The following is a 14,834-nucleotide window of genomic DNA, read 5'->3' as shown; positions in this document are numbered from 1 at the left end:
AAAGTACACAAGCCAGGTTTTGAAACATTTATTCAATTTTAACTGAATTTGTTAGTCTCTACGGTGTCACAAGTATTCCTCGTTCTTTTTAGTGGTGTTAATATAGCTCAGTTGCTAAGCGTTCTTGCCTCTAGTCTATAACCTCACACATCCAAGTCTTTCAACAGCACTGGCTCATACCCACTGTTTAAATTGCAGTGCAGTACTTTGCAACACAGTGGCAGGTTCAGTCCTTCAGATGAAATTATAGGGAGATTCCTTCTGCCTGCATCTGTGAACTAGCCACATAGAAATGAATGATCCTTTGATTCTTCTCAAATTGAGCAATGAAAAATCCTAACATCACGTCCTTATCTTTTCAAGCCAGGTACCAGGCACAACGGCTGCTGTATTTACCTACATAAGACCTTTGAGCCAGCATCTACATATTACTTTATAAAGAGCTTTGAGGGGGACATGAGGCACAACACAGCAATAAAGTCAGATGCTGATGCGAAGGAGGTCCAAGTTCAAGGCTTCCAAGCACTCCAGTGCTGCAAAGCCAAGATAGAAACTTGACAAAAAAATAAATGCATAGCATAGGGGTGGCCAACCTGTGGTTTCAGAGCCACATGCGGCTCCTTGTATAGGCACCAACTCCAAGGCTGGAGCTACATGTGCCAACTTTCTAATGTGCCACGGGGTGCTCACTGCTTAACCCCTGGCTCTGCCACAGGCCCTGCTCCCACTCCACCCCTTCCCACCCCCTGCGCCTGCCGTGCTCTCGCTCCTCCCTCTCCCCCCAGAGCCTCCTGCACACCACGAAACAGCTGATTGGGAGGGAGGGGGAAGCGCTGACCAGCGGGGCTGTTGGTGGGCAGGAGACACTGGGAATGGGGGGGGGGGGGGAGCTGATGAGGGGCTGCTGACATATTACTGTGGTCTTTAACACTGTACTTTGGTAAATTCTGGCTCCTTCTCAGGTTGGCCACCCCTGGCATAGCTCATGGGAACGTTTTATCACCTTGACTTTGATTTCAGCCACAGTTCATATAAGGCAGTGTCCATAAGTGTCTTTTTTCAAAGACCATTGTTGATTTCTTGATCTCGGTAATTTAAAACTGAAGGCTAGGGACACCATTCCTTACCCGTCCTGGCTAATAGCCATTAATGGACTTAACCACCATGAATTTATCCAGTTCTCTTTTAAACTCTGTTATAGTCCTAGCCTTCACAACCTTCTCAGGTAAGGAGTTTCACAAGTTGAGTGTGCGATGCGTGAAGAAGAACTTCCTTTTACTTGTTTTAAACCTGCTGCCTATTAATTTCATTTAATGACCCCTAGTTCTTGTATTATGGGAATAAGTAAATAACTTTTCCTTATCCATTTTCTCCACATCACTCATGATTTTATACCCCTCTATCATATCCCCCCTTAGTCTCCTCTTTTCCAAGCTGAAGAGTCCTAGCCTCTTTAATCTCTCCTCATATGGGACCCGTTCCAAACCCTTAATCATTTTAGTTGCCCCTTTCTGAACCTTTTCTAGTGCCAGTATATCTTTTTTGAGATGAGAAGACCACATCTGTACGGAGTATTCGAGATGAGGGCATACCATCGATTTATATAAGGGCAATAATATATTCTCAGTCTTATTCTCTATCCCCTTTTTAATGATTCCTAACATCCTGTTTGCTTTTTTAACCGCCTCTGCACACTGCGTGGACATTTTCAGAGAACTATCCATGATGACTCCAAGATCTTTTTCCTGACTTGTTGTAGCTAAATTAGCCCCCATCATATTGTATGTATAGTTGGGGTTATTTTTTCCAATGTGCATTATTTTACATTTATCCACATTAAATTTCATTTGCCATTTTGTTGCCCAATCACTTAGTTTTGTGAGAGCTTTTTGAAGTTCTTCACAGTCTGCTTTGGACTTAACTATCTTTAGCAGTTTAGTATCATCTGCAAACTTTGCCACCTCACTGTTTACCCTTTTCTCCAGATCATTTATGAATAAGTTGAATAGGATCGGTCCGAGGACTGACCCTTGGGGAACACCACTAGTTACCCCTCTCCATTCTGAGAATTTACCATTTATTCCTACCCTTTGTTCCCTCTCTTTTAACCAGTTCTCAATCCATGAAATGACCTTCCCTTTTATCCCATGGCAGCTTAATTTACATAAGAGCCTTTGGTGAGGGACCTTGTCAAAGGCTTTCTGGAAATCTAAGTACACTATGTCCACTGGATCCCCTTGTCCACATGTTTGTTGACCCCTTCAAAGAATTCTAATAGATTAGTAGACACGATTTCCCTTTACAGAAACCATGTTGACTATTGCTCAACAGTTTATGTTTTTCTATGTGTCAGACAATTTTATTCTTAACTATTGTTTCGACTAATTTGCCCGGTACAGACGTTAGACTCACGGGTCTGTAATTGCCGGGATCACCTCTAGAGCCCTTTTTAAATATTGGCATTACATTAGCTAACTTCCAGTCATTGGGTACAGAAGCCGATTTAAAGGACAGGTTACAAACCTTAGTTAACAGTTCCGCAAATTCCGCAAAGGGAGCGGGGGAACAAAGGTCACCGCGTCGCACAAAGCAGCGACTGTCACCAGCTACCATCTGCAGCGGACGGAGGCTCCGCTCAACCCAACCCCACCCCGCAGCGGCTCGGCGCCCGGCCCGGCTCTCACCCTTGAGCGTGGATCGCTCCACCAGCACCGTGTGCACCTGCGGGTCGGAGAGAAACTTGCGCATCTGCTCCAGGGCCCCCTTCTCCTCCAGCGCCGCCTCCAGCGCGGCCGGGACCTCCCCGCCGTCCTCCAGCAGCAGCGGCACCAGCTTGCGCAGGTGCTTCTGCAGCACCGAGACATCGGCCACATTCTGCACGGCCGAGCCGGGCACCTCCAGGCCGCCTTCCTCGCCGGGACCCCCGCCGGGACCTCCGCCGCCCGCGTCCGACATCCCCAGACAGCCAGACACAGCCCAGAACCTGCACCTGCGGCTGAGCCACCGCCTAGTACTACTGAGCCAGCCGCACTCACCGCACCGCCTTGTAACCACCTCCCCCCCGCCGCGGGGCGGCCTGGGAAGTGTAGTCCCCACAGCCCGGATGCGCACGACAGAGCCGAAGAGAATGACTACAAATCCCAGCATGCACATCTTTCCCATTCTGGCATAATAATGGGAGGGAGACTAGAATTTGCCGACGGACTGATAGATTTCCATGGGAGTTTTGTAAGGCTGGGGAGCCCGGCCAGTTCTTGCTGCTTTGAATGGGAACTCTTACCGTTTACATGGTAAGGATTTTACTTTTATTTGTTCTTGACAGTACTAACCAAGCAGCTGTAACCTGCGGTTGCCAGGTAATCATGAGTAGGGGAAAAAAAATCTTATCCTGCCATCAGGTCCATGTGGGCGAACCTTGTGACCATATGGGATGCCATTGACTTCAGCAGGGTGTCATGTGGGTAAAAAGGTACATCCCTTCTGGTCCTATTGCAGCATATGGCAGGTTGGGCTAAATTCCACTCTCAGTTATGCTGATGTAACTGGCGTAACAGAGCAGAATGGCCCCTTATCTAATTGTTCCAAAGAGAAAAAAAAATCATATGTAAAAAAAGCCAAATTAGGGGACAGTAAAAATTAAATTTATAAAATGATCATATGAAAATCTGACATCAACTGAATACTCAGTAGATTAGAAAAGAGAGAGAGGCTAATAATGACCAAATTAAATGATATGATGTGGGCTGACTTGGGCCCCATTCCAGTAATCTGCATCAACACAGGAGCCTGCACATAGAAATCAATCAGATGGCAAAATCCACACCCTGGTCCCACACTGCAATTTAGCACTCCCACATGTACTTTACACTCATTAGATTAGTCCTAATTGTGTTTTTTAACTGAGCCATTTAAATAAACAACACTTTTGTTAGATATAGGCTTTGCACAATTTAATGAGTCCCGCCCCTTAAGGGTTAATTCTCTTTTAAGCAACAATTCATAAATTCTAAGGCAAGAAAGGACCACTCTGATTATCCAGTCTGATCTCCTGTATATCACAAACCATGGAACTTCCCAAAACATAATTCCTGTTTGAACTAGAGCATATTATAGGATGAAAGATGACTTGCAAAGGTAGAAACAACAAAGAGTCATTGTGGCACCTTAGAGACTAACAAATGTATTTGGGTATAAGCTTTCATAGGCTAAAACCCACTTCATCAGATGCATGGAGTGGAACATACAGTAGGGAGGTATAAATACACAGCATATGAAAAGATGGGAGTTGCCTTACCAAGTGGAGGGGGGGTCAGAGCTAATGAGCCAAGCTAGAGGAAATGATTGACATTCTCCAGTGCCACTGAATTAATTTTGATAGATGGGCATTGGCAAACACATTCAAGATAGTTTGAAGATCTTGTCATTGCTTGTGAGAAGTATGTCACTACGATCTTGGGCACGAACTATGTCGTAGTCGAGGAGATGCCAGTGCTTTGACCGTGGCTGTCTCCAAGATGTTTTGAACTTTTCCTTTTGTTGGAAAAGAGTGTTCGTAATAATAAGTTCACGGTCAGCACACTTGGTCAGGAGCAGAATTCCATTTGAATTGCTTTTGCCAACTCCTTCTTTCCCGATTGTTCCTTTCCACAGGTCTGAGTCTTGTCCAACACGTACATTGAAATCCCCCAGAAGGCTAATCTTGTCTTCTGTGGGGGTCTCCGATAAAATGGTTTCCAGCTGAGAATAAAAATCTTCCTTTACATTCTTATCGGCATCCAGTGTTGGTGCATAGGCGCTCACAAATAGTTGCCTGTTGATTTTTGGTGAGCCTCAATCAGAGTGTCATAAACCACTCATTGATGCCAACTGGTACTTCAGAGAGGCACCTTACGAGCTTGTTCTTTATAGCAAAGCCCATTCCATGGAATCGGGGTTCATCTATAGATTTTCCCTTCCAGAAGTAGGTGTATCCTCCTTTCTCCTCCCTCACCTTCATCAGCTCTTCTAGTTTCGGACAAAGCAGCAATATCGATGTTAAACCGACTCAGTTCACGAGCAATAATGACTGTACGTCACTCTGGTCAGTTGCTGTTTGAGTTGTCCATCAGGGTACATAGGTTCCAAGTTCCAACTTTGAAAAGTTTCTTATATATTTGACCTCTGAGGTGGTGATCCTGCTGGATGCGGCTCTCCAGCCAGAAAAAAACAGAGGCAAGACTATTTTTAGAGTACCTTTTCTAACCCCTTCCCAATGTGGGGTGAGCAGAGTGGATCCTAAAAAGGACTGCTCAGTCATGGGTGCAGCTGCCGAGATGCTTGACCCACCTCAATCCTCGAGCAAGACGACTGTATCACACACACACCGCCTGGTGTGTCGGTCTGTAACTAGGAACTTCCAGATTTCACTGTCCTGTTCCCATCGCCACTCGCCGATCGCCACCAGACTTTTGACTTTTGCAAATGTTATTTTCCCAAAAACAGGAAGATGCTGGTGTGAGACTTCTTTTAAAGCAAGTTCAAAATGCAGGGGACCATCACATAGGACTTCACTCCATTTTAAGCGATTAATTCTTGCTGGAAAGAACATCTTGAAGACCCCTTAACCATAATTCTATGAAAAAAGAACAGGAGTACTTGTGGCACCTTAGAGACTAACAAATTTATTTGAGCATAAGCTTTCGTGGGCTACAGACCACTTCTTTGGATGCAAGCCCAAGAAAGCTTATGCTCAAATAAACGTGTTAGTCTCTAAGGTGCCACAAGTACTCTTGTTCTTTTTGCGGATACAGACTAACACGGCTGCTACTCTGAAACCCATAATTCTATGGTTGCACATGAAGTCCTTGAGCAAATCCCTCAACAACCATTTAGGGATGAGCTCTGAGACCCTCCCAATTTGTATGAGGTACACAATGCCACCAAGCAGATGAAGAACAACAAGGCAGCAGGTCTAGATGGGATCCCCACTGAAATCTTTAAAGACGGTGGACCAGAGCTAATTTGGCAGCTTTACCTGCTTATCCTTAAAATCTGGATAAAGGAGGAGATACCCAGTGAAATGAGGGATGCCCTGATTGTCACCCTCTTCAAGAAAGGGGATAAAGTGGATTGTGGAAATTATTGTGGTATCTCCCTCCTAGCCATTGCAGAGAAAGTTTTGGCACGGATCCTTGCAACCTGCCTTCTGCCCCTGTCAGAAGAAATTTTACCAGAGTCACAGAGTGGTTTCCGACCATGTTGTGGAACTGTGGATATGATCTTCACAGCACAGCAGCTGCAAGAAAAGTGTCAGGAGCAAAACCAACTGTTGTACATGGCTTCTATTGATCTAACTAAAGCCTTTGATTCAGTGAATCACCGTGCCCTCTGGACTGTACTTTCTAAGATTGGATGTCCTGATAAATACATCAATGTCGTAAAATTGATTCATGATAACATGAAAGCGACTGTTCTGAGCAGCACTGGCTCCCAGGGTGAACCTTTCAAAGTACAAACAGCAATCAAACAGGGCTGTATCATCGCTCCAACCATGTTTGCGGTTTTTATTGCCGTCATTCTTTACCTAATTGCTAGGAAGTTTGCAGCTGGCATTGAAATCATGTACAGAATGGACGGAAAGCTGTACAGGCTTAGCAGGCTGGAAGCCAAGAGTAAGATCTCCACAACATCTATTGTGGAACTTCAGTATGCTGATGACAACACAGTCTTTGCCCACTCTAAGAAAGATCTTCAACTATCTTGAATGTGTTTGCCGATGCTTACGCATGTCTTGGTTTCACACTTAATATCAAGAAGATTAAAGTGCTCTATCAGCCCTCTCCAAATGAGGTATTACATGCCCCATCTATCAAAATTAATGAAGTGGCACTGGAGAATGTCGATCATTTCCTCTACCTTGGAAGTCATCTTTCATTCAAGGCAGATATTGATGCAGAAATTCAACATCACCTCAGCTGTGCCAGTGTAGCTTTTTCTCATTTACGGCACTGGGTTTTTGAAGATCACAACATTCAAACAGACACTAAGCTTCTTGTTTATCAAGCCGTTATTCTCCCAACACTGTTGTATGGGCCCAAATCTTGGACAACCTATAGACACCACTTGAAAGTCCTTGAGAGGCACCATCAACGCTGCCTTCGTAAGATTCTGAAGACCAAATAGGAAGACAGGCACACCAATATTAGTGTTCCGGAAGAGGCAAAGACCACCAGTATCGAGGCAATGATCATCCGTCAGCAATTCCGTTGGACTGGTCACATTGTCCGGATGCCAGACCATCGCCTCCCAAAACAGGTCCTGTTCTCTCAGCTGAAAGAAGGGTGGACAAGGGTGGGAAGCCGTAACTTGGGTGAACAATGGAAGTGTTATAAGGACTTGCTGAAGGACAACCTAAAAAAGTGCAATATTGACATTGACACTTGGGAGACACTTGCCCAGGATCGCGTAAAATGGAGTGAAGTCCTATGTGATGGTCCCCTGCATTTTGAACTTGCTCGCCAACAAGCTGAAGAGGACAAGAGGTGCAGGAGGAAGGAGAGACTGGCTTCCAGTCGTGGTCAACAACCTCCTGCTGAGCCTGAAAACATCTGCCCTCATTGTAATAGAACTTGTGGTTCAAGGATTGGCCTTATTAGCCACCTGAGGACCCATAACTCCCATGGAAGATGATCATACTCGGTAACGAGTGATCGCCCATCACTAACCTGTCTGACTCCTCCATGCTTGAGCTGGTCTGGGCTTGTGTATGTTACATCTGTTTCTAATGAATTCAGATAATTGTGATGCATTACTTTGTCTTATTGTGCCTAATTGTGCACTAACTGTACTTTTACTGCAGTATAGACCCATTTTACAATTTTTTAAAAAGTGCCATGCTGATGAATGGACGATGTATAAAGATTCCTAATACCTGATCAGCACAAGAAATAATGGTATTCAGCACTACATTGGGGGATTGAGAGGAGCAAGCCAATGCCAACCCTGCTATGTGAACCAATAGATAAGTCTCTTTTAGCTCCAGGCCATCTGGGAGGTGCCCCATGATGGAACATACACACATGCTGTCTGTAGGTTGATGGCGAAACAGTTAACCTTCTTAGCAGAAGGACCACAGCTGCACATGGTCAGTGCAGAGTAGCAGCTGTGAAAAGTTAATTTTCCAGCATACACAATATACATGATCTGGTCTGAGAGGAAAGGCAGAAAGGAGCTTTAGAAGTTGCTACTGGTCTCATTGAAGTAGTCTGGATTTTATGTGTGGGACTCTGGCTAAAGAAAGTCAGGTAATGCTTAGGCCTAACTTGGAGACAGGAACATGTTCTGTTTTCTTTACAATAAAGTACATCTCCAGGCTCTTTGAATTCTCACCAGCTAGATGAATCCTTCCTTGACCACTTCTTCTTGGCTTGCCATAGACCCCCAAACCTGGTGTTCCCCCTCCAATGGTTGATGAGCTGTGTAAGGAGTACTAAAGTTTTAGCATCATGCTGCACCTTCAGAATTCTTCTTCTTCTTTTTTTTTTTGGTGTGGGGGGAGTAGAAACAAGCTGTCTTTGAGCCCCCTGCCTCCCAAACAGATAGTGAGTTGGAAGCCTTGTTCACTGTTATGTCTCCAGGTACTAATTAAGCCAAAACACGCTCCTTCAGTAACACTAAATGACTTTAATTGGCTCAGCAAAACAAACAAGGCAATAACAACAAACCAAGGTCTCAAGTAAGCACAGTGTGACATTACAAGTTGCCATTCAAATCCACTCTGAAAGGCTTCAATCGGGACCAGGATCCCACTGCCTTGATGCTGTATAGACATGGAGGGAGACATGGTCCTTCCTGAATAGGGTTACCATATTTCAGCAAGCAAAAAAGAGGACAGGAGGAGCCCTAGCCCCGCCCCTGCCCCTCCCACTTCCTGCCCCCCCAGAACTCCCAACCCTCCCCCCGTTCCTTGTCCCCTGACTGCCCCCTCCTGAGACCCCTGCCCCTAACTGCCCCCCAGGACTCCACCCCCTATCTAAGCCTCCCTGCCTCTTGTCCCCTGACTGCCCCAACCCTTATCCACACCCCCACCCCCAGACAGACCCCTGGGACTCCCACGCCCCATCCAACCACTCCCCACCCCCTGACAGCCCCCCCCCCAGAACTCCCAACCCATCTAAACCCCTCTGCTCCCTGTCCCCTGACTGCTCTGATCCCTCTCTCCACTCCTGCCCCCTGACAGCTCCCCCCCAGAACTCCCAACCCCCCCGCTCCTTGTCCCCTGACTGCCCCCTCCTGGGACCCCTGCTCCTAACTGCCCTCCAGAACCCCACCCCCTACCTAAGCCTCCCTGTGCATTGTCCCCTAACTGCCCCCTCCTAAGACCCCCCCCAACTGCCCCCCAGGACCCTACCCCCTACCTGTACCCTGACTGCCCAAAACTTTCTCCACTCCCCCCAAAAAGCCCCCCCATGAACTCCCGACCCCCCCCCCCGTTTCTTGACTGCCCCCTCCAGAACCTCCCTGCCCCTTCTCCTGCCCCCTTACCCTGCTGCTCAGAACAGGGTGTTGGGCTCTGTGCGAGCCGAGCCGGACACGTGGCTGCGCTCCCCTGCACAACACAAAACCCGGTCCCTGGCCCTGCACAGTGCTGCCGGAGCCGGGCTGCAGGGGAGAACTGCCAGCTCAGAATGCAGGGCGGAGCTCCTCTACAGCTGCTCCGGAGTCCAGCCCGGGACTTCCCTGCAGCCCTCCCAGCCGCTCGCTCTGCTCTGCCGGGGGAGGGGGGAAATCCCAGACATTTTGAGTGCTTTACAAATTCCCCCCGGACGCTATTTTTAGCGCAAAAAGGAGGACATGTCCGGGTAAATCCGGACGAATGGTAACCCTATTCCTGAAGAACGTACAGTTTAGAGTCAGGCTCAGCTGCAACTCCACTAACTCCTACCTCTCAAGGCTTGAACTCTACCCTCCAGCCAGTTCTAGAGCTGCAACAGCACAGATAAAATTAGTTTCCTACAGCTGCATATCTTGCCTTCCCCACTGCTTGCCTTTCACAGTAGGCAGACTAACACAACACAAATAGCCTGTATGGTTAATGTGCCAGATAATGTTCCATCAAACCAAGGGATACGCTATAGCTGAGGCACAGCTGTGCCATATTTCCAGTTGCGGTGATTGTTTAAGCAGAGTGTAATGAATGACCCATGTGTGTGGTGTTCAAACAGAAAGGTGCAATGGAAGGTGTAGTTCCAAACTGGACCACTGGGAGAGCCGTTCCTTGCAGCTCCCATCTGTCAGACCACGCTGGGAAATGTGGGGAGGTGACTGTTTTTTTCAATATGACTGGGGGACTTTACTGGGTAAGCTGTTGGAAAGGCAGAGAGTACCAGTCCCAAAGGGGTTCAGGGCCAATCATGGTTGACAGAGCTCTGTATGGAGAGGACAGTCCTTCCCAAGGAAGATAAGGAACAACCAGGAGTGACAGTAAGTGATTGTTTCAATCTTATTACTGCCTTAATTTTTGGTGCAGCTGTACAGAGTGTTTCTGTGCCTGTACATCCCTTCTAGCCCTTCTTTCTGCTTAGTAGGCAAAACAAAATCCTGTTCTGCACTGCTTCTGCCAGGACTCAACCACACTTTTTTTATTTCAGTTTTGACCCCTCAACACTTGCAATTATGACTTTTTTAAGCACCAGTTCACACGGACCAGTTCATTACAACCGTTTTCACCTACTGTAGACAGATCTTGTAAGATTCAGATAAACATTTTCACACAGAGCTGCATGACTGAAAGAAGAATAGTTGTAATTACAAAGGTATTGAAATCAGCTGTAGGTCAAAGCACTTACCATGGCATGCTTTAGTGCCCATATCCCAGCCTTGAGCCAAATTTAGGTATGTAAGTCCTGTACAGGCTGCTCACTAGCTGCTCCGTCCTTGTTATTGCTTTTACCATCCCACTCATCTCTATGCTCTTGTGAAAGTCGTCAGAGAATCTAGAGGTGCAGAAGAACCATCAATCCAACCCCTAACTACTGGAGAAGGGGAAAGAGAAAATGGAGACAGAAAAGAAAGGTATAGGGGGAAGAAGAGAGATAGAGGTAGTGAGAAGAGAGGAAGGTAGCGGGAGGTCAGTTGGAAAAGGGAATTAGAAGGTGGAGGGGGAGCTGGGTAGAAGGAAGAAAAGAAGAAATGAGTACAAGGAATTAGAAAAGCGGCATGGAGTACGTAGCTGTGGTATTCTTTTTCTGTGAGCTTCCCCTTTAAATTCCTAGTGATTTGCTGTCAGCAGCAGCCATTTTCAAAAGCAGAGTCAGCTGATGGGTACAGAGGGTGGGATCCAGGAAAGTACTGAAGCCCCCTGTCCCATTTGGGGTTCACTGTGATCTACAGAACTCCTGCCCAACCCTGTAGGTGCCTAAATTTTCCAGAGTAAATGTTCCCCAGATGCCTGTGTTTCTGCCTCTGGGCATGTGCACTGCTGCCTCCTGCTAGGTGACTAGATGCCTGTCTCCCACCTAAGCCCCTGAGTGATCCAGGAACCAGGGGAAGATGGCATAGGTGAGCTCATGTATTGTTTTTAAAATTATTATGAAGAAGTTTAAGCTTTGTTGTAACGTTTGTTGTTTGCATGGACTGCTCAAAACCTAAATGCTTGTGTAGGAGGAACTCTTTGAGTTGGCTTCTTAAATACCTTCATGCTGTTTCACGTCTGATACTCCTTGATGAAACATAGGAGCCTTGTCTTATAATCGGCTTATTCAAAGTGATAAAAACTACAAAAGTGAGATCTTGGAAGAGTGCTGCTGTTTCCATAATGTAATAAAAATACTGTCATGATAAATAATAATTAATAATAAATAGTGTGTAATAAGTATGTCAAAAACAAATTTTATATTTCCATGATCACTGCTTTTATAATTTATACTCTGGTAAAGGAGAAAATCCCTGGAAATATCCATTTTTATGAGGGGGTTTGTGAGACTTGACATTTTAGTGAAAGGGGTTCACAGGTTGTTAAAGTTTGGAAACCACTGCCCTAAAGGCAAGTCTGTGTTGCTGTTAACAGGACACACAGCCAAGCAGTTTATTCTGTCTACTAGAGAGGGCAGTGGTACTAGTAAATATTAATCAGTTTATTGCAATTTTACATGAAAATGATTTCTTGATTGCATTTTCTGCCGGTGTGCTAGAAATGTCCTATAAAAGTGTAATACCTCGCTTTCACAAGCTAGGGTGGGCTGAAAAAATGAGTTACAGCTAATTCTAAACATGGCTTTACTTGAGTCTGACTGAAGAGTTCACTTGGGAAAGTGAAATGCCTTCTGTATTATCTGGCTCCCTGGGTTAATGCAATGCTTAAAACCATGTTGTGCACAAAGTGACCCTTGTGCCTTTTCTTTCTCATAATAGGATGACTAAATATTGAATGTCCTAATTTTTTTTCCTTGAGCCATCCTTTTGGTAAGGTATGAGATTTGTGGGTGCTCACTGTTTTTAAGCTGTAGAAGTCAAAAGCATTTTCCTTAAAATGCAATTGTTAATGTGGTGGATAGATGTGTTTCTAGTATTAGGGGAGTTGCCATGTCTTGGTATCATCTATTAGAAATGCTTTTCTAACACAGCTTGTCTTTCCTTCCTTTGTGGTAGGATTCTGATAAAAGTTCAGACTATGTAGAGAGACTAGCATACAAATACATCGTAAAATTTCTCTAATTTATTGGCCTTTCCTATACATGTGTGATTCTCTAGCCTAAGATTTCAGACTAAATAGCTAAGTTGGAAAATGCTGCCTAATGAGCATATGTGACTAATTGTCTGTGTTGGTAAATTGACAAACTGATTCATTCTCAAAGAAATGAGCATGGGAGGAAACTGCTTCTGATTTAACTCCTGTGTTACCACCTGCAGCATGAAAAACCCTTACTTTTGTTTGTAGTTTTAAGTAAACACAGAAGAGACACAGTATCCTCGGGAAAAGCTGTGGCTGTTATAGATGTAGTTTAGCTATTTATCTGTGGTTACACTGCCATAAACACTAACTTCTCTTTTATAACTTGGATGCAATTTAAAATAATGGCCAAAGAAAAATAAAGTTAATGAAGCTGAAAGAGCTGTTTCTGTTGCAGGCTCTGGACCACTCTTTCTGCTATGACTTTAAAAAAAAAATCCACTTAACCTGAAATTTCTTAGGTCGGCAGATTTATTTTCTGAAAATTTGAGTTTTTTTCAGACAAGTTATCTTTGTGTAAAGGAAGTTTAGAAAAAATGCCCACGTCTGATGAAGTGGGCATTCACCCATGAAAGCTTATGCTCCAATACATCTGTTAGTCCTAAAGGTGCCACAGGACCCTCTGTTACTTTTTAGAAAAATACAGCATCAGCAAACTGCCTAAGTATATTCGAGAATGTGTCCTATTTATATCGACTTCAAAATAAATCTTGTGCTGCTTTATATTTACAAACATGTGGTTGTTCTCCCTTCTCTACAGCAAAAATGCACAGTGGAGTCCAGTACAGAGTCAGAATCTGAATCCAATAATGAGGTAATTTCTTTTGCTGCTTGATTCCCTGGGGACTGGGGTTCTCCTCTCTGATCATATGAAACAATCTCAGGGGACTCTCTCTCACACAGCCTGTGCTCCTTCCCTGCCCACACTCCTGAAGACTCTGTAGGGGAGAAAAGGCTTTGTCTTCCCTTCAGAGCATCCTCGTGTGTGGGGGTTTGCCCTCCCCCCCGAATGGCTGACTTTGGGGGGGGGGTATTGACAATAGTGAATGTTTGGGGAGCTGAATGTAGTACTAGAGTTTCTCTGTTATAAGGTACTTACAGCTGAATTGGGTTGTTTCTGAGAAGGTGGCTGTTTTCCCCCCCTTAATAGCTCAACTCTTGTGCAACTTGGCTCCAGCATGTTGTAGAGTTCCTGCAGATAATTCTTGCCTTATGTGCTTCCAATGCATATTCTTGTCATCAACAGAGTGCAGTAGAGAGTGGATTTGACTTTCCCACTTGCTGACAACAGTTGCCCCTAATTTCTTTCATTCCGCAAAGAACATTTCCACCTGTTACCCTGATGGATACAAGATAAAGAAAACAGTAAATCTTATGTTGTGATGGTGTGAATATCTTTCTGTGGGTATAAAACTCCAGAATCTAACGGTAAAGATCCACCAGGTTAATATTGCCCCCTCTGTTGTCTGGAGATGTAGTACCCTGTTTCCCCGAAAATAAGACAGTGTCTTATATTAATTTTTGCTCCCAAAGATGCGCTAGGTCTTATTTTCAGGGGATGTCTTATTTTTCAGAAATGAAAAATGCCTTATTATCGGTGGATGCCTTATTATCGGGGAGGTCTTATTATCGGGGGGATGCCTTATATTACAACGAGAGGCAAAACTGTAAGTAGGCCTTATTTTCGGAGGATGTCTTATTTTCGGGGAAACAGGGTAGGTGTCTTGCTGCAGTGTGTCACCTCTTCCTCATGCTCTGTGGAGGGTTGCTGAGAGGAGAGACTGGGAGGAGGCAGAAATGAGTTCTTCTACCAAGAATCTGACCAGAGATGACTTCTCTCTTTGAGAACAGAAGCTACAAAAGTCCCTCTTCTATGCAGTCATCTGTGACTGCTTCCATTGAGAACCAGGGAAGCCCACGGTTTGGGCTATGGATGATGATAGGGGTGGCTGAGGCAGACATGGTTGCCTACGTAAGAGGATTTGCACGCCTTCATTGGAGCAGAAAGTGCATTTCCTCTTTGATATTCCTATGTTTCCCCACCTTTTTTCAGTAACTCCTCAAAACAAGAATTGTTAGTGCCAAAATCAGCTAAAAGTCAAACAGGCTTTGATAGGAATTTTCT

General features: G+C 45.1%; 1 protein-coding gene across 2 annotated transcripts in view; it reads right to left on the bottom strand.

Annotated features, from left to right (window-relative positions):
* LOC128836054 (cytoplasmic dynein 1 heavy chain 1-like) overlaps positions 1-3,034 on the bottom strand; it is an 80,937-nt gene extending 77,903 nt beyond the window's left edge. For both annotated transcript variants that reach the window (XM_054026067.1, XM_054026066.1), the window contains exon 1: positions 2,685-3,034. In XM_054026067.1, the coding sequence (XP_053882042.1) occupies positions 2,685-2,955 (271 nt within the window). In that variant the 5' untranslated portion in view covers positions 2,956-3,034. The remainder of the gene's footprint in view (positions 1-2,684) is intronic.
* Positions 3,035-14,834: the final 11,800 nt, after the last annotated feature.

This window comes from Malaclemys terrapin, chromosome 4 (assembly GCF_027887155.1).
Source record: "Malaclemys terrapin pileata isolate rMalTer1 chromosome 4, rMalTer1.hap1, whole genome shotgun sequence".
NCBI classification, from domain to species: domain Eukaryota; kingdom Metazoa; phylum Chordata; order Testudines; family Emydidae; genus Malaclemys; species Malaclemys terrapin.
Note: the sequence above shows the minus strand (reverse complement) of the source record. Positions and strands in the feature narration are given on the sequence as shown.